We start from the raw sequence: 25,448 nt of genomic DNA on the forward strand, positions 1-25,448 counted from the left end.
ATTGTCCAAGGGTCTCACACGGTACAGTCATTCAACCCGTACAAGAATTTACATACATGATGTGAGAGTTCTTTTAACATGGCAATATTTAGTCCTAAGGCTCCAGGCAATAGATGTGTTCTTTAAAACTAGGTCTAAATGAACCAACTAAATAAAAAGAAATATGTAAGTAACTTTTTGTGAAAGCTAGACAATGACATTTTAAAAGCATATCTGCTCTTGTTTCAGTTTATTAAGACAGCATTAGTCTACTCTCAGAGTCACAGGGATTGCCTATTGGAGGCGAGACCTTTTGGACATATCCAATGCATACTATTTTCCCCTGTATCCATTTCTGTTGTTTTTCATGTGCATGTTACTAATTTTATGTGTGGTTTTTTTTTCTTTCCCCTTTTTAGCAAGTAAAATGAAAGCAAGTGTTTGATGTTGGATTGGGTAGGGAAGAAAAATAAACCTTTGGAATCTGTCATTTCCTGTCAGCTGCATTTGATGTTGATTGCTTCTCCATACCATTTCCATTATTAAAAATTGCAACTGAACAGTGTAAGAGCTATGATTTATATAGGGAAATGGTAAATTTCTCAAGGACTTTCCTTTTCTTATGATTCAATTAATAGATGCTTTCTACATGTCTCGTGAAGTGAGATGAAGACTACTACTAGTAGTACACACACACAAACAGGAAAACAGCCACCACCCTCCAAACAGTGGACTGAGGCAAAGGGGGGGAAATACACAACGTAGATATGGTCTTTGCCATAGCAGTTTGAAAGAATATAGTACTTTCCTTTAAAAACAAAATAGCATTCCTCAACTATTTGTGTGTACACCATCTCCATTAAAGTAGTTAAAATTAACATCTCAAAATTCATTGCAGTGACAATTTCTGATGATTTTTAGGATGATATTCAGGACCACAAAATGAGAAGTCGAGTCAAACTTTTCCAGCGGATTATTTAAACAGACATTTTTAAACAAACAGTTTACAGCAGACAGGTAAGTAACTGAACTGCAAGAGTACATCTCCAACTCCTGTCCCCAGTATTTTTCCACTGGGAGAACAACTTGACTGTGAAGCTGTATAGGTGTCTAACTTCACCTCTAAATGCACTAAGCCTCCTAAAAAATCTGTGCTTGCAACTTACAGTACAGAGAAACACACAGCACCTTCCTCTGGAAGCACTGTTAAGTTGGTGACAGGGTATCTAGGACTCCTAGGCATTCCTAGATATTTAAGACTTCAAATATCGCAATGGCCGTGCTTCTTATTTCTTAAATCTGTGCTACTGTAGTGTGTATTGATCACACCTGTTTTGTTAGAATGGTCTCCCTCACCACCCTCTTCTGCTGCTTCATCTCTCTCCCTTTTTTTTCTGGTACTCTGGGATGGTAAAACTCCTGCTACAAGCAACTTTCTTGAGGTAATAAAAACTTTCCACAAAACTTTCCACTATGCCCTCCCAACCCCCCACCCCCACTCCATAAAAAAAAAAAAAAAGAAGAAAAATAAGAAAAGAAATGATTACTCTGGACAGCTTAAAAATCAGCCACATGATCATGGCATTCAAAAGTTACATCAAAGGCCTGCTGCAGACACAACTGAGTGTTCTTTTGAAGTGTCCGCTACATTTAAGTGTGCAGTGCCACCCTATGACAAAGGCAGGTGGATAGTATCTCATCTGGTGAAAGGCAAAAAAAAAGGGGCTTTTTCTGAGTGCATATGTACACAGCAGGGAGGCACAAGCAGCACTTGTACCTAGTGTCTTCAATGATCTATCCACAGCACCACATCAGTGCTATGTCAAAAGTGCTAAGTCAAAAGCAGGCTTGTGTCTTCACAATTCCATCTGCAAAATTCTGGCACCATCAGAGCTCAATTAATCCAAAGACTGCCTGCTCTCCCCAGAACTCAGTATTCATTTAAGATTACGTAAATGAAGGGTATAAACCAACAGCTGAAGCAACCATACACAAGTACTTCTCTAACTGCACTCTCTGAGGGCAGATACAACCATCTATATTGTTGTCAATGCTTCTGGAAAGTAGGGAGAGAAAAAAACCAACAAAGGTAATTTTCCCTCACCTTCTGGTGATTTTAACAGGGACAGACGAAGGGTTGAAAAGCAGTATCTTTCTTTTTTCTCCTCCTCTTCAAACTCATGTACTTCCAAGTGAATAACTATGCTGGTTACATTCTGGCAATGACCTATTTAACAATTTGAAAAAACAAGAGCTTGTGGATGGAAAGGATGCTTTTTTTCCTTTCTCTAAACATACACAAAGACTGACTGATAGCTGCAAGCAAATGTTTTTGCCCTCGAGACTTTGCCATCAACTTCATTAAATAGAGGTACATTAAACTTAAGACACCTCTTAAACGAAATAGTACAAGAATACCATTGTTCCTTGCTGGTGCTGGTGAGAAAAATGGCACAAACCAAAGTATTCTGTCCTTTACTTCCTCCATTAAAAACTCTCAAAGAAATTCCTTTCTTTTTTCTTTTTTCTTTTTTTTAAGTTATTTTTAATACACTCTCCCTTACATTTTGAAATTACCAATAACTTCTTTGGGGGCAACTGCACTTTCATTGTACCAGTCAGTATTGCAGGACAATAACATTACACCATCTGTTTTCATGGCTTGTGTTAAATACAGTACAAAGAAATCAAATTATGGCCAGCCACATGCCTTTGGTAAAATTAAAAGTCTGGTGCGATCACATTTTCTTCAAACTCAGAAAGCCACATGTTGAACCCATGTAATGTTTTGAAGTTCAATTCTATACAAACTTCTTTTCTTCCTCAAAGTAAAGTTAAACAGCTGTCACCCCACGCAAATGGCAATTTCTGTGCTGTTCAGAAGTATGATGAAAGTTTGGAACTTCAGAGAAGCTCTCCACCTGCCTTGGTCTCCATTAAATTTGTGTTTCAGATAAGGGGTAGAAAGTCCAGTAAATATCCACAAACCTAGAAGTCAAAGCAGTCATTATTTTTTCCCCTTTTCACAATTAACAGTGATAAATACTCTTAGTTTTTAAAAAGTGTTCTGTAGTAACACATGCAGTTCATTTAAGCAACTGACGTTCTTCTCCTTTGAGACGTTTTTTCCGGGGTTGTACAAAGTCATCATCTGAATCATCAGTAAGTTCTGGATTATCTTTTTCACTCTGGCAGTTGGGTTGTACGGGGAACTTTCTTTCAGGATAAAGGTTGCTTAGAAGTTCTTCAAAGTACGCTTCAAGTTTCATGCCGGCATTAGCCACTTCTGAATCAGGCTGTTGGGTGAATTAACAACATCAATGCATCACAACATAGGTTTATACTTAGATCACATCAGGTCTTTTAGGTACTTCTACAAACTACATAAAAAAACCCCAAGACAATCAGCAGTAAGGATGGCACCTGTGGAACACACCTTCCCAAAGAGCACAGGCCTGCAAAACAGAGGATGAGGACAGATCTTTTGGCCAACACCCCCAATGACTGTTCTCTCTGATGGATCATCACAGAAGACAACTGCAAAAGGCAACTGCCTGGGTTCTGAAAGCTATATAAAGAGATTCTAAACCCCCTTGAATCCTGACTGAAAAAAATAAACCCAGAAACAGAAGTTGGGTTATGCTCTGAAACATATAGGTGTGCCTTCAGTCTGTTAAAATGTTTTGGAATAACTGCTGGAAATGTTAGAATTTCTCAAGCTTACAGACCTTTTAATTACGGTGAAAATATTACCAGGATAGCTGATGACTGTAGCCTGGAAGACTACCGAGTCCTAAAGTCTTTCATAGCCACCACGGCTGATCAGTTTCCTGAAGCAGAGATCACCATGACAGGAAGTATTCCCAGCTGTCAAGGGTGACTGCATGAGAACCTCATTGAAATCACTTAGAGAAGCCTTTATTCCCAAAATAATTTTCTCTCATTTTGTGGTCCACTCAGTACCTGCATCCCTTTTTCACCATGTGTTCCTTATGTGCAGTGAGGAATAATAGCAATCACTCAACATGCAACTAGAAATCATAAGGGTGAGGACAACCTTCCCAGAATAAAAGTCCCGCTGAATTTAAGATCTGAGGCAAGAAGGACTAAACCAATTTTTAAATCAAATGCCCACCATTAACTTCTATGATAAACAATTTTCTTATTCTTTAGCTGCTGTCCTGCCATTCAGCTAACGTAGAATCGTAGAATTGTTTAGGTTGGAAAAGACCTTTAAGATCATCAAGCCCGAATGGTAACTTAGCGCTGCCAGGTCCACCACTAACCATGCCCCTAAGCACCACATCTACACGTCTTCTAAATACCTCCAGGGATGGTGACTCAACCACTTCCCTGGGCAGCCTGTTCCAATGCAAGGCTTGACAACCACGTTTGTTACAATCCTCCTTCCTTCTATCTCCACTGCATAGTCATCTAACACCACAGTAGTTTCAAATGTGATCTCTGTTTTCACTGCAGTCTCATCATCAAAGTAAGTTTAACACAATAAATCGTGTTGTAAGTTGTACCCCCACTGCAATTTTCTGGAAAGCAACTAAGCCTACAAAACCTGGTAAAAGTATCTACTTTTCTAACCTCATTAAATTCAGCACAGTTTTGGAAAATCAGTCTGAAATCAGCCACAAAATCTTCTGGCTTTGTGTAGAATGAATTGGTCACTTCAAGTCTCTTCTTGATGGTTGACAAGTCCATAGGCTTTTTGATTATTTTGTAGTAATCAGGAACCTAAATGGAGAATAAATTTTTTTAACAAATGCAGTCATGATCATTGTTACTTATTGTTTTACAAACCTTTAGCTCTGAGGAAGAAGGCAAGGTTTAGTCTCATCTTCAAAGCACAATTGTAAGATATAACAATTGTACTTTCAACATACATGCAAACAGTTCCTGGAGTAACAGTGACATCCTAGTTTTGCTGGTAAAAATATACTCCTCCCAATGCCTATTTTAAAATAAAATAAAGACAAATGAAAAACCCCACCTACATTGACTACATACGATAGAGCAAATGATTTGGACATTATTTTTGGACGTAGTCAAATGAGACAACTATTAAGTTTCACTCTCAAGACTACCGTATGATAACTTTGGTAACCCACTCAAAGAAAGATGGTACATGGGTTGCTCAAAAAGAATTTTGGTCATGAAATATGTCCTTGGAAACGGTGGAAAATCTCAGTGATAACAATGACTTCGGCACTCAAATTGTGGTTGTAGGATTAAGGTTTATTCCTTCTTTAGAAATAATTAAAAATTAGAAAATATGATACGATAGCCAATGATAGTATTTTTTAACTAGATTCACATTTTAAGATAAATGCTATAATACCTGCACTTAGTAATACATGACCATCATGTGATTAATCAATCTCTTGTGCCATTTCTTATTATCAGACTCTGTGGAATGTTTTTTGGAAAAATTATTATTCAAATGGAGTAGAAATGGTGTATAGGAGCACGTTATTTATTAATGAATTCTTTTCACATTGACTTGTCTTGAAGAACATAAAAGAGGTACTTTTCGTCTGATCACACAGGTAACTCTTCTGTGCATCCTTGGACTTCTAAAGTACCCAGGTATTGTTTGCCATTTTAAGCTAATAAATTTCACGTTAATAGTAAGAAATTCAATTTCATATTACTACTGTGGAGCACCCTAATACTCAAAATCAGGTAATTTCTAAAAAACCCAAATGCATCCCAATTCACCTTTTTAGTAGTATCACTCAGCATTGTGAGACCAGCAGACAGTGTTAGAACTCACTTTTTGTGTCTCTTTCTTAGGGAATTTTCATAGTTAATCCCCTTCTCACGTAATGCTTCAACTTTTAACTCCCCTTCAGATAGTTTCAATAAAATTGAACATGTTTAATATGGTTAATGTCTGGGAAACTTGACTTCTGATAACGCACTGTGATAGGACATTAAAATGCCATTAGAAACATGCCAATTATGCTACTAACATAAAATGGAAAGTGAGGTACATACTGTGAGAGGAACTGGATCTTGAAAAGCAAGACTCATTTCATGACAGTAGAGGTAGAGCAGCAGTCTTTCGCACTTCTGTGTCAAGAAAAATATATACCCAAGTAATTAGAGAATCCTACACGATTTGTTCTGAAATAAACTACAGAAAATATGAAACAGATGCTCAGTACTCCCTCAGGCCATAAGCAGAAAAGTGAGCACAGAAACTGTATTTGGAAGCAAGATTAACAGTCATAACTAGTGGCCTACAGCATTCCTTCTCTGCAATAGATGCATCATTATCAACTCTCAAATGCATGCTATGAAACCTCATAAGTTACTAACAGTGTTATTCAGCATTTGCTGAGCCCAGCATACATTCCAGGGAATAAAAAAGCATGCGTGGCTCTTAGTGCTTTACAAATATTCAGAGACAGCAATAATATTTTTCCTGATCTGGGTATAACCACTCTGATAACTGCAAAGCCTACAGTGCTTTTTCTTAGCAGTGGGAAGGTGTATCTTTTCTTTGTGTATTCAAATATATTAAACCAGATCTTAGGCCTCGAAAGAGATTTTAAAAATAGTTTTTGTGTGATTTTAAGCTTGCTGATCCTTTATCAGAGTATTTACAGGACTTACATTTTCATAGCTTACATTTAAAGCAAAATACGCACAGAGCTAGCTTTTTTCCTTTCAGATAGCAGCACTTGTAAATAATGGTTCTACAGATAGACTAAGACCCCAAATAAGACAATAATTTCAGTGTATTTACACAAGTTGCCAACTGAAGCCAAGTAATACACTGCTGAAAGTTTCCAATACAGCTCAAAACTGCTTTAAAAAAGTTTTGAATAATAATAACTACGAAGAAATAAGAAAAATCAAAAAAGGCAAAAACCCCCTCCAAAACTGCCAAGATTCCAAATGATTCTGTCAAGCAGTTCAACTGTCTGCTCAAAGGCACCATTTTTTCTTTTAATTTTTAGGGAAAGACAAGAATTGGGGATCCACTGTTTGCTTTGTAGCTTGTCCACCAGGAACATTCAAAGCTGCCGAAGGATAGCAGTTATTCCCAGAGACTTGTGTTAATCTCTGCAGGATCAGTATTGCATCTCTGTATATCTTCACTGAGAAAGAACCACCTTGATTTTTTAAAAGGATGTTGATAAAGTGCTTTAAAGACTAAAACCATTAGTTGATAACATCAATCTATGTCAAATTTGGAAAGCACAAAGAAAAAAATTCTCAATGCAATGTGACTGTGTACCAGAGCTCTGTTAGGAACAGCACTTGGCAATTCCTAGAACACAGTCCCAGATCACAACCACTTTTCAGACATCCAAGCATGTGTTGTTCAGCATGAAAGCTGTTATGATCTCTGAGCTTATTTAAAGAGTTTAATTCTCCTTTTTTGCCATCACTTTTTAAAAGATGCATACATTTCAGAATACAAGAGGCAGCAAGACAGTACTCATGTTAGCCTTACCCTACGGTCTATCGGTGCCAAACCCACAGTGTCTTCCAATTTTCTTTTTTCAGAGCTCTGAGCAGGTTTATCACAGTCATATTCAACTTCTGGCTTGGACAAATCCCGACAGAACGTACAAATCCACTCTCCGCTAAAGAAGACAAACAGACACATTGACCTCAGTGGCGTAGCACGCTCTTGATAAAAGGCTTTCAACACATTTCTGGGTCAGTTCCTCATTTGTGGGGTGATTTTTTTCTGCCTTGCATTGCTTTGTCCTTGCTGGTTTTTTAAACACTACAAAAGGCAGAGACTGCTGGTAAAAAAAGCTTTATTAGAACTTTGTTTCCTTTTTAATGCCACAGGCATCATCAGTGATGTCATAACAGAAAAAATGGTTTTTCATAATAGACAGATGGTGTTTATCTTTGTCAGTACTGAACTGTTCCACTTGAGCATACAGGATTCAAGCAAAGCAGTATTAAGAGCTCTGTTTCCTATCTACAGACTGAAGGAATCATATAGGCCAAACAGAAGGAAAAGTGTTAATCTGATATGGCAAGAACTATATATTCTTTCTACAAGCTTGATCTACAACATATTACTGCTCTACATAGATCACCCTAGACAAGATTTTTTTTTGAAAACTGGAAATTCTTTAGTCCCTAAAACTTCCAGATGTGCCTGATAATATCAGCTGGTCTAGGAAAATCCTATAAATTTAAATGACAGCATTAATATTATGAAAAAATTATTTCTGCAAGCTACAGTCACTGATTCTCTATTACAATTTGTGAACGTCCCAGTTTTGAAAAATGTATGAAGAGTCCATGTTTTTAATATAGTTCTCCACAAACAAAGCAACTTGCATGGCTGCAGATAACCACAAGAGGGCTGAATTGTACTTCTGAGACTGCAGAAAGAATTCAGCAATAACCAGTTAGGCGATCTAACTGCATGTGTTTACTCAGAGGTGTGTTATAATAACATCTTTGTAAATGGGAAATAGTTTCTGCAGCGCCTTTTAATTCATCTCGATAGTAAGGCTGAAGACCTTTAAAGTTAAAAGAAAAAAAAATCTTATTGTTTTTTATTCAGAGTAATCCCAAGACTTCCACCATGTGCTAGTTTTAGCATACAGTAGTGGTTAAAGGGCATTTTACCTCAGAGACTTACACCCTCTAATGTCTTAACTTGATGAAGTTACTTATATGACAGCTTCACCCCTGTGCTCGGACTAGTATCACAGAAATGATGTAGTAGACATACAAAAATTGATACAGGCCATGATCTAAAGATCTTACGACAGAAGAAAATAAGAAACACAGGAATGATGGAGGAATGACGTATTTAAATATCCAAGAATCAGGAAGAGTGTGGTGGGTTGGAGTGAAGAAAAAAAGATGCAGTGACCTTGTGAATCTATAGGGAAACAGTGATAGGACAAGGGGTAATAGTTTTAAATTAAAGGAAGGTAGATTCAGGCTAGATATAAGGAAGAAATCTTTTATAATGAGAGTAGTGAAACACTGGAACAAGTTGCCCAGAGACGCTGCAGATGCTCCATCTCTGGAAACATTCAAAGTCAGGTTGGATGGTGCTTTGAGCAACCTGATCTAGTTGAAGACATCCCTGCTCATTGCAGGGGGTTGGACAAAAGGTCCCTTCCAACCCAACCCATTCTATGATTCTATGAAATCGTTTTATTCACCTGAAGCAAGAACAAAAAGCAATTATGAAAGAAGTAGCCTGACATTGCTGACGTAACAAAAAAGGAATTATTTTGTGTGTTTGAAGGAACTAATGCTAAGAGACCAAAGTTTGTTAAGCAGACAGCTACAGCTGAAAAAAAAACCCAAACCAATCCACAAAGATGAGAACAAAAACCTCATACATATGAAGCCAGGAGGAAACAAGCTAATTGTCGTTCTGAAGCCCAGGAAAACACGCACTTGTATTAATTAATATGTATGCTTACAGATCTGAACACTTGTCAGAAAAGTTGGTTTTGGCTCCCTTGCCCCTAGACATCGTCATTTCAGCTTCCACAGAACAATCCAGTAAAAAAGAGACATTTTAAAGACTTAATTCTTGAAGCTTTAATTTTAATAAAAACAAAGACTTGTAAATACATATTTATCTACCTGCTTAAAGATTTTTTTTTGTCTTGTCAGAAAGGCATAAATGTTTACGTGTTTACTGTAACTTTACTGAGTTTTGCTTATGGCTCAAAGCTGTAACATAGTCAACCTTTACTTTTTTAAAAAATATCAACTCTAAAGTTTCAAAAGGTAAGAACAACATTTTATGCCATTGAATAGCGGCATAAAATTATGGCATTGAAATGCCATTTCAAGTGACATTTAAAAGAGCAGGTATACTTGTGGAAGTATGCTAGTTCAGAGTAGCACAGAGATGATAAATGTATGAAACTAAGTTGTTACCCAAATATTACATCAGCAAACTATGCTGATATTTAATAAGTAAAGCTAATATTTATAAAAGCATTAAACAATGAGCATGTTATGACAGATGTTTTTATCCTTTAATACTAATAAGCTTATTGCATGGCATTTCCAAGTTGGAACATTGCTAAATGCCATTTATTTTAATCAAAGACACTAATTCCAGAAGCAAATGTCAGTAATGCTTATAACCACAACCTATTTTAAGACTTTATTTTGAAACTCAAGAAACTGAGTAGTTGTTTTGTAACAGCCAATCAAGAAAGCCTACTGCTTGTTTCAGCATCGAAGGAGATGTTACTAGAAGACGTCAGTCACTACATCTGATGCTTGGAGTATAGTCATGTTTAGCACTATAGTAAATAATATATTTAATATGATATTAGCTTAGATATTTCTATTATCATTATCATTATTGTTATGTAAAACCTTTCTGTCACTCTTAAAAAATTTTATGACAGATTGGTAATTCTGTGGCCCAGTTTTAATAATAGATGCCCTAGATTTAAGTGATCTCGCTTAATTGTCAAACTAGTGAAGAATTTTATTATAGATTTGCAGTCACAACAAAGTTAAACTGAAGTTTCAATATAAATTCCAATTTTCACCAGTTAATAAAACTTCTGGATTCAAGACTTCAAAGACGATACTGCTTCCTTTGAGACTGACACTTCTTGTACTGGGTTTTCCAATGCAAAGCTTATGTCTTTTAATGCAAGTTTAGATGGAATTAAAGGGGTCATAATTACCTTGGAAAGCTCATCAATGTAGGGACATGACAAGAAAGATGGAACACTTTGGGACACTTCTCACAGCAAAGGAGCTCCCCTCCATTTTGACATACTGCACACCAATCTTCATTGGGATCATCCTCTTTTCTGCCCTCCCCAATGTGGGAGGGTCCTATCCACCCTGTCTTCCCACTGGGTGTGTTCTCCTGCAGTATCCCTGGCTGATCATCTGTGCTGTCTGGTGCATCTGTTCTTACGACCGCTTCATCAGAAGTGGAATTATGATTGCTATCTAACAGCAACGAAGTAAGTATGCTTCTTGAAAAGGTGGCCTGTAACAAGAAACGAAGGAAGCCAGGCTGTAATGTTTATGCACATTTACATGACCCCAACAACAAGTAAACTGACCAGAATAACAAACTTACATGCAAGCAGCCATACAAGTTTGTAACATGCATGCAAAAATTACTATCATACTATAACATCAGATAACTAACCACAAGAAATTAGCTATGAAAGGCTATTTACTGCTCTACTAATTAAAAACCTAATCTGTGGTGCCCCCAAAGTCTAGCGACCTTATTTAAGTGTATTACTGCACGATGATTAGAAACACTTCCTAGCACCACACGAAAATATGATGTTTACAAGCTATTTCCTGCCTGCCTAGGTTTTCAATGGATAAAAGCAGCGTGATTGCACCAGTTAATTATTTGAACTGGCAGAAGAGCTAGTTTGATTTTGACTTTCACCTCTTCTTTTTACTTAGCTTTATAGTTTTCCCCTGAAGAACAGGGGATTATTAATAAACAGATTATGAATAAATTATTTTATTCCTCATAAATGCAAAATACCCTCCAAATAGAAAGGAGATCTTTATAACTGTTAATATTACATTTCGAGGCCTGGATTCCTCATCCGTTTCTTGCTTCACTATAACAATTGGGAAATCAAAGTTCTCATTTGGTGCACTTGATTCCTGTTTAATTCTGATCGGCTCCAACATAACAACCGGGACTTTGTGTGTAGAATCAGCTCCTGGTGGCCTGCTGGAGGAGCCAGAACTGTAAAGGACAGAAAGAGGCAGGAAAAAATGGAAAATAATAAGAGTCAAACCTGGACACCTTTTGTACACTGATGCTTTCCAACACCTCAGGATGCTAATCCATTTTGCTGCTTTGAATCCTGAGCACTACAGTATTACTATTACAGAGTACAACATCCAAGTTTATTTACATTACAAATTAAAGGCATTACAAAAAGGGAAAATTTTAATGGTGCAGTTCCAGAACTAGAGAATTATTCATGGTTTGACTTCCCGTTACTGCAAGATTTGGAGATAATCTCCATTTCTTTTACGTCATAGACAAAAAAGCACTGCTAGTGAACATCAACCCACTTTGGAGGAGACGCAGTTGTATTTCGGGGAAGGTCAGTGTTTCTCCAGAGCTGAACTGATCATTGCAAACTGCACAATAGAACAAGCTAGATAAAACACATATTTAAAGTTTCTTGGAAGAGTTTCTCACAGCCTTGCAGGTCTGCCTAAACTATGGCCCTACTTTTAGAACTAGATCTGTCTTGCATCATGTGTTTAGTCATAGTAGGATGAGAATGGACAATCAACCTCAAAAATGCCACCTTATTTTTTTTTTCATAATAACAAAGAATTTTAGATCTAATAAAATTCAAGCAGTAGCAGATAGAATCATTTTCTAAATGCAAGTAAAAGACTCTTCAAATATTTAATCATTTCATAAGACTCCTTCACAGAATTTACCACATAAATGGAGTAGAGCAAAGGGTATTCTATATTAAAAAGCATCTGCATTTCCAATTAAAGTAGGATGGATGTCATCTGATTTTTCTCTGCATGAAAAATTAATCTCATGTCAGATGCATGCTCTAATTTATTGGAACACATTAATGGATCTGCACTCTTCAAACAACACGGTGTAAATCTATTTGTTCATTAATATTCCATCACTAAGGGATAAAAAACATTTGTGTAGACTTACAGTAGTTATCTAGTGCTCACTTAACTAACTGTATTATGGCAGAAAATTCTTAATAACTTTCTTTGTAACATTAGTTTCTTAAATCTGAAGTCATTTATAGTTCCAGGAGGACTTTCAACATGCAACTTTTTCCTTTAGCTGATTTTTCCAAATTTGAAACCTAATTTAGAATTGGCATACTTTTAATAACACCAACTTAGCCATCATTTACAGAGTTAAAACATTTTAAAATGTGCTAGTAATACATTACAAATTAAATTAATACTTTTTGAATGCAAGGAGTGCTGTAATAACCATCAGGCCTGGCCTGTTAACAGAGGTGGTGAGTGTCATGGTTTAACCCCAGCCAGCAACTCAGTACCACACAACTGCTTGCTCACTTCCCCATGACCTCCTCCCCCCGGCTGGGATGGGAGAGAGAATCAGAAGGTGGTAAAACCCGTGGGTATACATAAGAACAGTTTAATAACTGAAATAAAGTAAAAATAATAACAAGAATTGTAATGAAGAGGAGAGGGAGAGAGAGGAATAAAACCCGAGGAAGGGGAAATAACCCCCCAAGTGATGCACGATACAACTGCTCACCACCCACTGACCGATACCCAGCCAGTCCCAAAGCAGGAATTGGCTGCGCCCAGCCAGCTCCCCCCAGTTTATAAATGCTGAGCATAATGTTCTATGGTATGGAATATCCCTTCGGCTAGTTCAGGTCAGCTGTCCTGGCTGTGTCCCCCCCCAGCTTCTTGTGCACCTGCTCACTGGCAGAGCATGGGAAACTGAAAAGTCCTTAAGAGTAAGCACTACTCAGCAATAACTAAAACATCAGTGTGTTATCAACAATATTCTCACACTAAACCCAAAACACAGAACTGTACCAGCTACTGGGAAGAAAATTAACTCTATCCCAGCCAAAACCAGGTCAGTGAGGCAAATTGACTTCTATATGCATTAATGAGAGAAGAGATTGAGGCATGTTGTATGGAGGTGGAAGTTACATTTTCTTCTCTCCCACTCTTTCCTTACCTCTCTCTGCTCCCAACACTGGAGGCACTGGGTGAACGAATTGGAGGGTGTATGTTTGTCACACTGACTCCTCCTAGGATAGAAGAATCAGATTAGAACAAAACACAGTTCTGTGCCACGTCTGAGATTTGACTCAGAGAACTCAAACAGGTTTTGGGGAAAATTTCTCCTGCAGTGTCATTTATTTAACCCATATCTCATTTAAACAAATTTATGAGAGGATGAGAAGCATGGGATAATAGGGGGAAGGAGAGGACTAAAAAAGGGCGCACTGCATGTAAGCAGGCTGACGGGTCAGTACCTTTGCCTGGCTGACCACTCCACCTGATTGCTGCAGTTTGTTTTGTCTTACCTTATTACATTCTAGGAGATCTGCTAGGAAACTTTAAGCCAGATGAGCCAGCAAGTAGGAAGTCTGGGACCAGGTATGAGAGAGACCAAAGGTCTGGGGACAAGATAGCTGAAAGACTTGTGAAGGACATCTTTGCTGAGCACTGGTCCTGAGAAACCAGAGTGGGCTGTCTGTGAATGCATTATCCTCCTGTCTCAGCTAATCTGCCCAAGTGTGTGAATGCCATGCAAGTACATGAACGTTACACGAGTGCTTATTGGGAATTCATGTTCACTACATGAGCATAGCCTCACTACAGATCAGATCAGGAAATGGGAGTAAGGAGCAGCTGCTGATTGCCACCAGGCACGGTGACAGGAATCCCCTGGGTCCTTCAAGTCTACCACATTTAGCTACACATAACAGTAACTTCTCTGGTCAAGTTCTGTCAGTGCTGCTCTACCCTTCCAGTGAAAAAAATTTTCTAATGTCCAAAGTGAACTTCCCAAGTCACCATTTGTAGCCACTGTCTCCTGTTACATCCTGTCTTGCTTTTTAAATACTTGCCTCTTACCACAGCTTCTAGGTTTTCATTTGGAGTACCCCTAAGATTGCCGTTTTTCTATGGATTTCTATGCAATTTGCTGAAATCTGCTGTTTTTCCCTCCATGTTTTTTTTAAGATCTGGGCACTTACCTTTTGTTCACAATGCTAAAATAGTCTCTTTACCTCCTACGAGGATTTCTACAACTTTGCCTTCATTTTCATATTTCTTGTCTTCAATATAAAATACAAGTAACTAATTCTGATATCATTGTTTAAATGGCTGCATTAGATTATTCTATTATAATACTTAACAGAAAATTGCACCACATTCCAATTACCTGAGAGGCCTGGTGATGGTACCGATGAATTTGGTGACTGCACAGTTCTGTTCAAAGGGGGTTTTGGCTGATTCTGCTCTGCCGTGCCATCCTTCCTTACGTTATCCAGTGTGATGTTTCCTGAACAATCAATCTAAAACACGGGGAAGAGAGGGGAAGCAGTTAGTGTTGAGAGGGGGGAAAAAAACCCCACAACAAAATCCCACTCCATGCCTCTGCCATACTGTTATTTTGAAGATAAAAACCAAAAGGCATTCCGCCTAACTTTAGCCACCCAAAAATTGAGGCCGTTACTTTAAAACAGATCATCTTACTTTCTCTAAAAAGAAAAGAAATGCCCAAATCTAGTGCTTCATTTTAAGATCAGATGATTCTGTAAGTGCCAATTTTTCTCCATCAGCTACAGAGAAGGCTTACATCAGACAGGTAGCTTTCACACATTGAAGTAAGAGATGAATTCTTATCTCCACACTTTCTTTTGACATGTTCATATACTCTATATATACACTCTATAAAAGCAATATACCTTAATCCACCAGTGTTTGACAGGACTGGAAAAAACCTCAAAGGACATCCTTATACATGAGCTCAGGAAGTGTGGATTAAATGAGTGGGCAGCGAGCTGGGCTGAGAACTGTCTGAATGGCAGAGCTCAGAGGGCTGGACCAGCAGCACAGAAGTCTGTAGCCAGTGGTGTTCCCCGGGGATCAGCACTGGGTCCGGTCCTGCTCAACTTACTTGTGCATGACCTGGATGAAGGGACAGAGCGTGCCCTCAGCAAGTTTGCTGAAGATACAGAGCTGGGAGGAGCAGGTGATACAGGTGATACACCAGGGGCTGCGCTGCCATTCAGCGAGACCTGGACAGGCTGGAGCGTTGGGCAGAGAGGAACCTGATGGAGTTCACCAAAGGCAAGTTCAGGGTCCTGCCCCCAGGGAGGAACAGCCCCACGCACCAGCACAAGCTGGGGCTGACCTGCTGGGAGGCGGCTCTGCGGAGAAGGACCTGGGAGTCCTGGTGGACAGCAAGTTGCCCACGAGCCAGCCGTGTGCCCGTGTGCCCAAGGTGGCCAGTGGGACCCCGGGGTGCATCAGGAGGAGCGTGGCCAGCAGGTGAGGGAGGTGATCCTGCCCCTCTGCTCTGCCCTGGTGGGGCCGCACCTGGAGTGCTGTGCCCAGTGCTGGGCTCCCCAGTTCAAGGGAGACAGGGAACTGCTGGGGAGGGTCCAGCAGAGGGCTGCCAAGGTAATTGGGGGACTGGAGCATCTCCCTCGTGGGGAAAGGCTGAGAGAGCTGGGCCTGTGGAGCCTGGAGAGGAGAAGGCTGAGGGGATCCTATCAGTGTCTACTAATATCTTAAGGGCGAGTGCCAGGAGGATGGGGCCAGGCTCTTTTCAGTGGTGCCCAGTGACAGGGCAAGGGGCAACGGGCACAAACTGCAACAAAGGAAGTTTCCATGAGGAAAAACTTCTTTACCTTGAGGGTAACACACCACCAGAACAGGCTCTGCAGAGAGACTGTGGGGTCTCCTTCTCTGGAGACATTCAAAACCTGCCTGGATGTGACTGTGCAACCTGCTGTGGGTGAGCCTGCTTTAGCAGGGGGTTGGACCAGATGATCTGCAGAGGTCCCTTCCAACCCTGACCGTTCTGTGACAGTTCTTTCTGTCCCACATACATTCTGGGCAGGTGCTATGCATATTGACTCAAAATGCAAACAGCAAACCAACACTTGCTCTTTCCACCCACAGCCCAGGCCAGACAACTGAACTGTCGGGCTCCCAATTTACCATTCTAACTTTCTGTAAAAATTACACATTCTGGTTTGATAAAGAGAAATGACCTTTTTAAATGTTAGGGTTTTTTGCAATATATATGAGATTTATGGTAAGAAAATAGGTCACCTTGCTATCAGTTTTCTCAATTACCAGATGCCTCAAAAATCCACTGGTATCAACTTCATTGGCCACTGAAATTTCTATTTAAAAGCTAGACTTAGCTGAAGTGGATGCAGAAGTCTCTGCTAGGTCAGCATATCTACAGGGATTTGGGCCATGTATCTTAATAGCACAAACAACCATATAGAAGTAGAAGAGTTCACAATACTGTGCACAAAAATCAGTATGCTAAAATGTCTCACATAGTTTTATGATCGCGCTGTGTAGTTCACCTTTTAAGCCTGACAGATACTGTGATTCTGTACTGTATGTACTCTTAGAAAATACAACGCTTATCTGTGAGTTTATTGGTGAGAACAAGACAGCTAGGAGACACAAGGAGTTAACAGCAAGTTATGACTAGAAAACCATGACGTTTCAGATACCTACAAAACCTTAGACCACAAAAATAGGCTTGGCAGTTATTTGAAAGAATGAAGCCAAATAATTAAAACTCAGCAGCTCTAATGTGGATCTCTGACAAACACCAATCAGAAGAAACTATGAAAAGAAGTTTAGAAGCTTAAGGAAAGATGATCTTATGATGTTCCTTCTATCACTGGCTCACAGGCATGTTAGAAGATAACATGAAGAAAAAAGTAGCAAAAGGGAAAGATATAAAAATAACATCAGCAAACCAGTGCTATCTATGCACACTGGTAAAAGAAAGCTAAGCTAACGCATTTTTTTAGCATCGTTATGGGGGGCGGGGGACAAATATACTGCATCCAAGCAAACAAGTCCAATTACAATTTCAACCTGCAAAGTTATTTTTCTTAGTTGTCCTAACTGCTGTCTCCCAGAAGAGTTCTGAATATTGCCGGAAACACGTAGGTAATCCTGCATCGCTGTTTTCTGGAACTGCCTCACTCTGACAAGCAGAGCAAGAATTTCAGTCAAATGTTTCTACTTCTTACAAACATTAAGACTTACTTCAAATAGAATCCATAAAACTGTTCTTATGTTACACTTACATCAGGAAGAGATGGTAGATTGTAGGAGCTACCCACTGGAGAACTCAAATCTATCACAGGGGGACCGTATGTCTTCCCATCACATCCTACAGCACTCGTGACTGTGGGGCTGGATGGAGTAGATGTTGTGCTGCTTGCAGTTGAAAGCGCAGTTGAAGTTTGTCCACTACCAATCTGCCACTAAAAAGAAAAGACGATAATCCACAATTCAGCATTGTTGTTTGGGGTTTTTTTTTCAACAGATCACATCAATTGCATATACCAGTTCTAACTCAGCAGTTAAACAAGCAGCTTGGTTCAGGAAGCTGAATCCTGATTTACTCTGAAGTTATCTGATTTCAAGAACCAATCTTAAAAGACAAAGGGAGATGACAAGTAGTTGAAAACTATTCACAGAAGAAATGAACGTGAATTCAAAGCTGTATCTCAATGTTAAGTGTCTATTAATATTTTATGCTGCATCGACAGTGTTGTGGGAGAAATGTAACAGTTTTAGTGAAATAAAAGCATTACAGATAATAGGCTGAATGCACAACTGCTCCAGTGCCTTATTAAGTAAATAGCTATAGTGTCACTTGGATGGCATCAAGTATTTCATGTTGTGCTTCCCTTAACAACTTAAAGTGATTAAGAATTTGAAATGCTGGCTGGATCTCCACCCACATATACGCTTAACACCATGATATGAAGTGCACAGTCAAGTCAGACTAAATTTCTTTCTCATTTAGACATATGCAGTTTTCAATGACTTTAATGGAATTTCATGGCAACCACAGGCAAAATTTGACTCTGCTAAAATCCTTTTTAGTCAGTCATTCTATTTACTGGTTTCTAGCTTCAGAAAGAAATTACTAGATAATGAAAATACTTGAAAGAAAGGCTTGCAGACAGGCCAATCTTCTTTTCAGAGGCACAGAATAGAAATGACTTAGTTTTTGTCACTACAGGTTCTCTTAGATACTGTACTGCTTGCTTCAATTTAGTTGGAATTAGTTCTCTGACATCATAAGCATTGCAAACATGAAAGGTGTTACTCTGCTTCTCAGGTCACAGATCAGATTCATTTGATTCTGGCCTGCTTACCTCTAGTGACATGGTTTTCTCTTTCCTTCCACATACCTAACTCCTCATGTGTTAATATGCTCTTTAATGAAGATTTGCCTTCCTGAACATCCAGAAAACATATGACACTTTTGCTTCTTCTGCCCCATTTCAACTGCTGATTAGCTGGGTATTGATCAGTCTTACACAGCAGAGGTCCCACAGTTGTGGACTTTCTTTTCTCTCCTCATCTGCAAAAGTTCAGATTTGGCATACTCTAGAGAATGGTGGCAGCTACAGCTTTTTAGTCAAGCTTTTACCTGGTTCCTAGTGAAGTCAGTAACATCAAGCTAAATAGTGGGATTTTCTATTTTGTCTATTCACTGATTGTAGCGTGCAGACCATGGCCATATTAAGTTTTGCACAAGCAGCCAGAAATCACAGTAATAGCAAACAAAGGAAAGAAACACCTACACAGTACGCACAGTGGCTCACTTCCATAATGCTTCAGCTGCTTAGAACTGTCAAACTGAAAGAAACTTGACAGTTATCTCATTAAGAAAACCGTGGGTATCTTGTCATAGAGAAAAACGCAGTCTCTGTTCTAATTGAAAAGCACTCTAGAAACATAATATAAAAGTAAGATGATAAAAAGCACATTTGATTTTTTTTTCTACAGGCAAGTGAAAAAAGGAAAGAAGCTTTACCTGTTTTATAGCTTGCTGTGCCAAGAATGCCATTTGCAATGGGTTGGGCTTTATTGCTTGCCGTGGTAGGTTCTGATTTTGGGGAAATCTCATTTGTTGTGCAGGAAGAGATGAACCATTGGACTTGGAGCTATGATTCTGAAAATGAATCAAGCGCGGAGGTGCCTGCATGAAAACAAACAATTCTACAAGTTAGCTGACATCTATTCAATGTTCCAGAAATTTTTACCAACTCCAAGTAGCCTTTTAAACTTCTGAAACTCTTTAACAAATCAGATGCAAACTAATAGGATCATACCATTTATCTGAATGATCACACTACACATTGATTTTCAATGTTAAAAACAAAACCTGGTAGATGGTTTTGAATTATTCTAGTATAATAAATGCAGCTACATCACAGGAGCCAGTGAGAGTATCTCCAACTTTGAAAGTTACATAGCAGAATAACAGAGTTTTATGCAAAAAAAGCCTTGGAAGAAAATTAATAGCAGATTCACTTTTTAATCATTTGGCGAAAATACAAAGTATAGCTCAGTACTATATATGGTTGGATTCCATATGATTTTTTTTACGAACAAAAACAGGCTAAGTGCTACCACACATTTTACCAGACAAGTTTAAAATGCCCATTCAGTTCTCAGCAAAGAAAATGTTACCCAACCCATTTACATAGACATGTGCTGAAGGTGATGCTGTCTGAAGTTATGGATCTAGATTTAACTTCTTCTTTTGTTCTTATCTTTCTTTACTTTTTCCTTCAATGCCATGGAAAAAAGAGTCTTCTCTGGAAATAGTCATAACCTACCTGATGAGAAGCAGGAGGCTGCTGCATGGCTCCTGGCATTCTTGGATTTGGTAAACTTACTGGACCTGCTCTGCGTTGAGCTTGCTGCCTCTGAGCCATAACCTGTTGCTGCATATGCTGGAGTCGGAGCTGAGCTAAGCTTATCTGCGTTGGGAACTTCGACAGCTGGTTTGAAGGTAAACTGCCTGGTGGCTGTAAGTTTGTTTCCATCACAGGGCTCTTGGGCATATGTGGTGGGGTTTCTTTATCTTCAATTACTAAAGAACCTAGTTTAAACAAAATCAATACCAGAATACAGCAGTTAACAGAAATGCTATTTTTCACAGTTAGTTCCTTTTATATCATGTAGTCATCATTCATTACTGTAATGTAAAGAATGGATAAATGGGAGATAGAGACTCCATTTATTTTGTTCGCCTGAAAGAAAACGGTTGCATTTTATAGCAAACTGTCTTGTGCTGTAGCCTTCTCTATAGCTTCCAGAAGAGCACGGGAACAAAGTTTCAATGGGACAGAGTATCCTGAGCCAATCATTTGATAAAAAGTTTTAACTGTATCATAAAACTTAAAGGTACTGTGATTCCTTCTGGCCTCTGAGTCAACATCGTGGAATACTGAAATGATACTCTCAGTTGTCACACCCCACCAATTCTAGGATGTGATGGGCACGTCCAGGAGATGCTTTCTCTCTCTCCACTGACTTAGAAGGAAATTTGACTGGACAGTTAATTTTTAGAGATTAATGCTGGGTGAGAGATTTTATCTGAAGAGATATATAGTGTGATTACATGAAACTCAGGTAAAATTCAGGCTACCTCATCCAAGAAACATGAATTCCAACTAGAAGAGAGTTGATTTGATTCAGTGGAATAGCATATTGTTTGTACAGGAACAGACAAAGACGCTTAAAATGGAGTGAAGTAGGGAAAGTTGTGGTCCAAGACCAAGAGTTACAAAAATTCCAGTGTTCTGTAAAAGGTTGCACAACAGCTTTTCAATACAGTGGGAGATAGACACCTCATACTCTCTTCTCTCCCAGACATTTAAGGCTGCTTCCCAGGAGAGTTCATTTCACGAGGTGGGCAACGCCACATGACAATTTGACAATCCCTATTACAGCAGAACTTGAAATCACCCTATGCCACTTCTCATATTCATCAGTTTCTGTGGATCCTGTGCAGTTTAGCCTGGCTCATTTTGGGGTAGATTATCTGAACAAGAAAACTTCTTGCATTTTATAGTCCTCTTTTTCATCTCAAGAGCTGAGAAGCTATACAAGTAGCATGACTCTAGTCCCTATCTAGACACAGGCACAGAGGGAGTCTAGGCCAGCCAATTTACTGTAGCGCAGAGCAGGGCAGAAAGCTAACATCAACAATACTGTTTTCATATTGACACTTGGTAATTTTGGTGTTGCATACACTTTAATTAAGGTTCTACCACATCAGTCATTAACAAAAATATTAAATATGCTAAACAAAATGGAAAATACCTACCAACCTATTGCCTAATACCTTTCATTAATCCTGTAACAGGTCTAGTCAATGTTTCCCATAAAGTGAGCAAAGAAAAATGCAAATGAATAATACTGTTTCCCCTATACAGTTGTATTTTTTATTTCACTACAGTCAAGATGGATCTGTTTTATTTTCTTTCTCTAGAAAAGGAGTTACTTTGAAAAAGAACGGTATTGACTGTACTACACTCAACTATCAAACCCATACAGCACTTCTATTCTGTTCTCTCCAAGTCTAATTACAATTGCAAAAATATTTCCAGATTTAACATCTGTGGTATAGCTACTTACCCAAAGGTACTACAGAGAATGATTCCCTTCCATTATTCTAGAAAACTGTGGGCTATCATAGAATTTGTGGAATTAAAACAGTTGAAATGTTGTGATTTTTCTTAAATACATTCTGAAATCCATAAGACAATTATCCTATTAGTATAGAGATGTTAATCATATTGTCAACAACAGGCAGCCTAACTAGAATTCAAGCCATTCCCAAAGTAATCTGTTTCTTTACTCAGACTTTAGTGGTTCTTCAGTCTGGTTCATCTACAGAAACTGAACATGTCTGATCACAAATGTAACAGCATAAAGGCTGTGATTTCTGAAACCAGACAGATAAATGTATTCTGGTTTTATCCATCACTTAATTACAAGCACTCCTATGCTGATTGATATAGGTGCCATTTTTATTGCAGCACTTTTCAGAATTTAAGGGAACACATTTAGGCAGCTCATTAAATAAACAAAAAAGAGCCCCAAAACCAAACACAAGAAAAAGACCTCTCTTGACAAGCGTGGTCTCAGTTCATCAGCAGTTCACAGTTATCACCGCACAGCCTGACAGTTAATGTCTGGGAACAAGAGATTCACTTTAGATTCCTTTCCCAAAGAAAATTATTTACAAAGCAGGAACTTGGAGAATTTCCTTGCTAACCATGTAATGTCCTGGTGTATGGGGAAAGGTGCTTGCTGGCCTTAAAGCACTGCCACAATGCTTTCTTTCACTGCCTTTGTAGAGAAATGTGCATTTGCACCTCTCTGTACATTTGTAGAGCTCACTGCACTTTCTGATGAAAGGCAGTAGTCGTCCCACAGGTATCCTGCAAAGCATTCTACAGATGACAGAAAAACTCAAATCAAAGTAACAGTGGAGAATGAAAGGAAGCATGACAGCAGTAAAAATCCTCAAAAAGACCCCAAAGCTTTAATTCCTGCTCTTAAGCTGATGAGTTCCTAGGATGCTTATCTCCATTAAACTCAGGCTTTCAGGCAATCACACAAGCAGGCTACCTGAAAAGTTTCCAGGTTCTGGGATTCATCAGTATCATAAAACCCTAGCAACTTGCAGCTGTTAAGATAAATGTGAAGACCAGTTTGGAGACTAGATCAAAACCTCTTAGGATAATGAAGATGAAGTACATTTGCAACTCTGCTAAAAACATGCTTTCTCCTGAATTCCACCCCACAACTTCAGGAAAGGCAATCTAAAAGCCAGGAAACTGTCAAAAAGTAGTGTTCTCTTCCCTATTCTTCTTCATCATTCTCTCTTTCCTTTCATCTCAGTCCTCCAAGGCTTATTATTCAGCATAAGGGAGCAAATCGGGGCTCTTGAACATATGCTGCTGCTGCTGCTATGGGTTTCAGCTCGGGAAGATGAGGCTGAAGTAGAAGAAAGAGCTGGAAGATGCAGAATGAGACTGACTTCTGGAATCCTTTCTTAAGATGTGAAGTAGAGTTATAGATTATGTTCCTTGTTTCAGAAGGCAGAGGACATGTGTATTGCCCAGGAAACTGAAAGCTGCTATTTTGACCATCACATATGCCATTCAAGCAAGGTAAGTTTGTTAATACTTTATCATAAGTATTCATAAGTAATACTTTTTCCCATACAACACTCTTCAAATGTCTTCTGCAGGTAAGGAAATAAATCTAACAAAGTAAACCAAGAAATGAATAGTGTGAAGGCTACTTATTGTCACAAAAAGAAAGCTGCTTCCCAAATAGGATAAGGATGCCAAAGGGCTAATAAAGTTTTATCATACCTAGATTGAAAATATTTTGAGCCCAGAAGCTAGGATCACAGTGAAACTGGATGGTATTGTTAGTCACTGGTGAAGCATCACACCTTGCTCGGAGAAGATACCGTAGTCGATATGTAATCTAGAACAGAAACAAACAAAGATTTTTTTTTTTCCTCTGAGGCTGGAGCCACGTACCAAAACAGCATAAGAGGTCTTGGAAAAAAACCCCCACAACACAAAACCATAACAACAACAAAAAAGCAGACACTCCACCCACCCCCTAGAAAACAACAGAAAGCTCTGAATGAGCCCCCAGAGAACTGAGGTGCAAGATAGAGACATTTGTCCAAGGTACAAATAAAAAAGGTATTCTTAACATCTTTCCCTTATTCCTAAAATAGCTTTAAAATGCAATCAACTACTGCCAAAAAAAAAATCATTTTTTCTCCTCTACTGTAGAAATACATATCCTTCTACAAATTTGGTCATTACATTGAATGACTTGAACGACTTGCAAGTGAAGTTTCTTCTTACTGATTCACATAACCATTGCTGTATCCCCCCAAACCTATGTTAGTTCTTTCATTTTTCTTTCAAATAAAAGTATCTCATCCTTTTGGGAACAAGTATCATCACAGGAAATTTTCCCTTTTATTAAATTTAAGTTTTCTTTGAGAGTCAAAGAATAGATTTTATAAACTTTGTCTTTGAAAACTCTCAGATTCAAAGATATTTTCAGACTCTTACAACTCCTTGGTTCCAAAGCACTGGACTACGATTACATCACACAAGCAAAATGTTCTACCAAATGCTCAGTATTTATCTAGTTCCTAGAAAGAAAATATTTTCTTGCAGTTGTTTCGTAAGAAAAATCTAACACAGGCACTAATTTTAGAATAACACAGAGCAGATAGAGAAAAAATTTATAAGACTGCAATACTTTTCTTCTTGAATAACAGATTACTTCCAGGAAAAGGTCAAGAGACATATTGGCAAAATCATCTTACCCCTTTAAAATGACACTAGTTATCTTTTACACCAGTTTTGTAAGAGCTTCCAGTTTATGCATTTCTTCTTTCAATTTTAGGCAGGTCAGTTTTAGATCAGATACAAAAAACATTTAGACTTAAGGTTTTTTTAATGGACATGGAAAATTTTAAGTGCACTAATATTTTGAATATAGATTTCCTGGGATTTCTGCATACACTACCGGAATCATATATACTACACTACAGAAATTCTAGTCACTTGTCCTGTCACCAATACCAGTTGCACACAGTTCTTGTCATAGTTCGTTCCATATATTTCTCCTATTGTGCACACACATATATTGTAGATAAATTCATGACTAGACTATCAGTAATAGTGGTAGCTACTGGTGTTATGTTTGTGCTAGAAGACGAGGCTGGGAAACCGATGTCTTTCTGCAAACAGTTTAGTGTGCTATTTCCCTGAAGTTGACACAGCCTCCTGGCTGTAAGTCTGCATTTAAGTCTGCTGAGCATTCCTCCTTCCTAGTTTCAAGTGGTTGAATATGCTGGAGCAAAAGTCTCACAT

The 25,448-nt window shown here is 38.6% G+C and overlaps 1 protein-coding gene across 1 annotated transcript in view; it reads right to left on the reverse strand.

The window, feature by feature from the left end:
* Positions 1-212: 212 nt before the first annotated feature.
* Positions 213-25,448, reverse strand: part of TRIM24 (tripartite motif containing 24) — a 64,788-nt gene continuing 39,552 nt past the window's right edge. The window contains exons 8-19 of the mRNA XM_055807495.1: positions 23,913-24,030; positions 20,355-20,620; positions 19,547-19,711; positions 17,799-17,978; positions 14,891-15,023; positions 13,676-13,748; positions 11,530-11,698; positions 10,653-10,966; positions 7,457-7,589; positions 5,989-6,063; positions 4,576-4,725; positions 213-3,275 (exon numbers count right to left, since the gene is read on the reverse strand). Of these exons, the coding sequence (XP_055663470.1) occupies positions 3,066-3,275; positions 4,576-4,725; positions 5,989-6,063; positions 7,457-7,589; positions 10,653-10,966; positions 11,530-11,698; positions 13,676-13,748; positions 14,891-15,023; positions 17,799-17,978; positions 19,547-19,711; positions 20,355-20,620; positions 23,913-24,030 (1,986 nt within the window). The 3' untranslated portion in view covers positions 213-3,065. The remainder of the gene's footprint in view (positions 3,276-4,575; positions 4,726-5,988; positions 6,064-7,456; positions 7,590-10,652; positions 10,967-11,529; positions 11,699-13,675; positions 13,749-14,890; positions 15,024-17,798; positions 17,979-19,546; positions 19,712-20,354; positions 20,621-23,912; positions 24,031-25,448) is intronic.

The sequence above is a fragment of the Falco peregrinus genome, chromosome 6 (genome assembly GCF_023634155.1).
Source record: "Falco peregrinus isolate bFalPer1 chromosome 6, bFalPer1.pri, whole genome shotgun sequence".
NCBI classification, from domain to species: domain Eukaryota; kingdom Metazoa; phylum Chordata; class Aves; order Falconiformes; family Falconidae; genus Falco; species Falco peregrinus.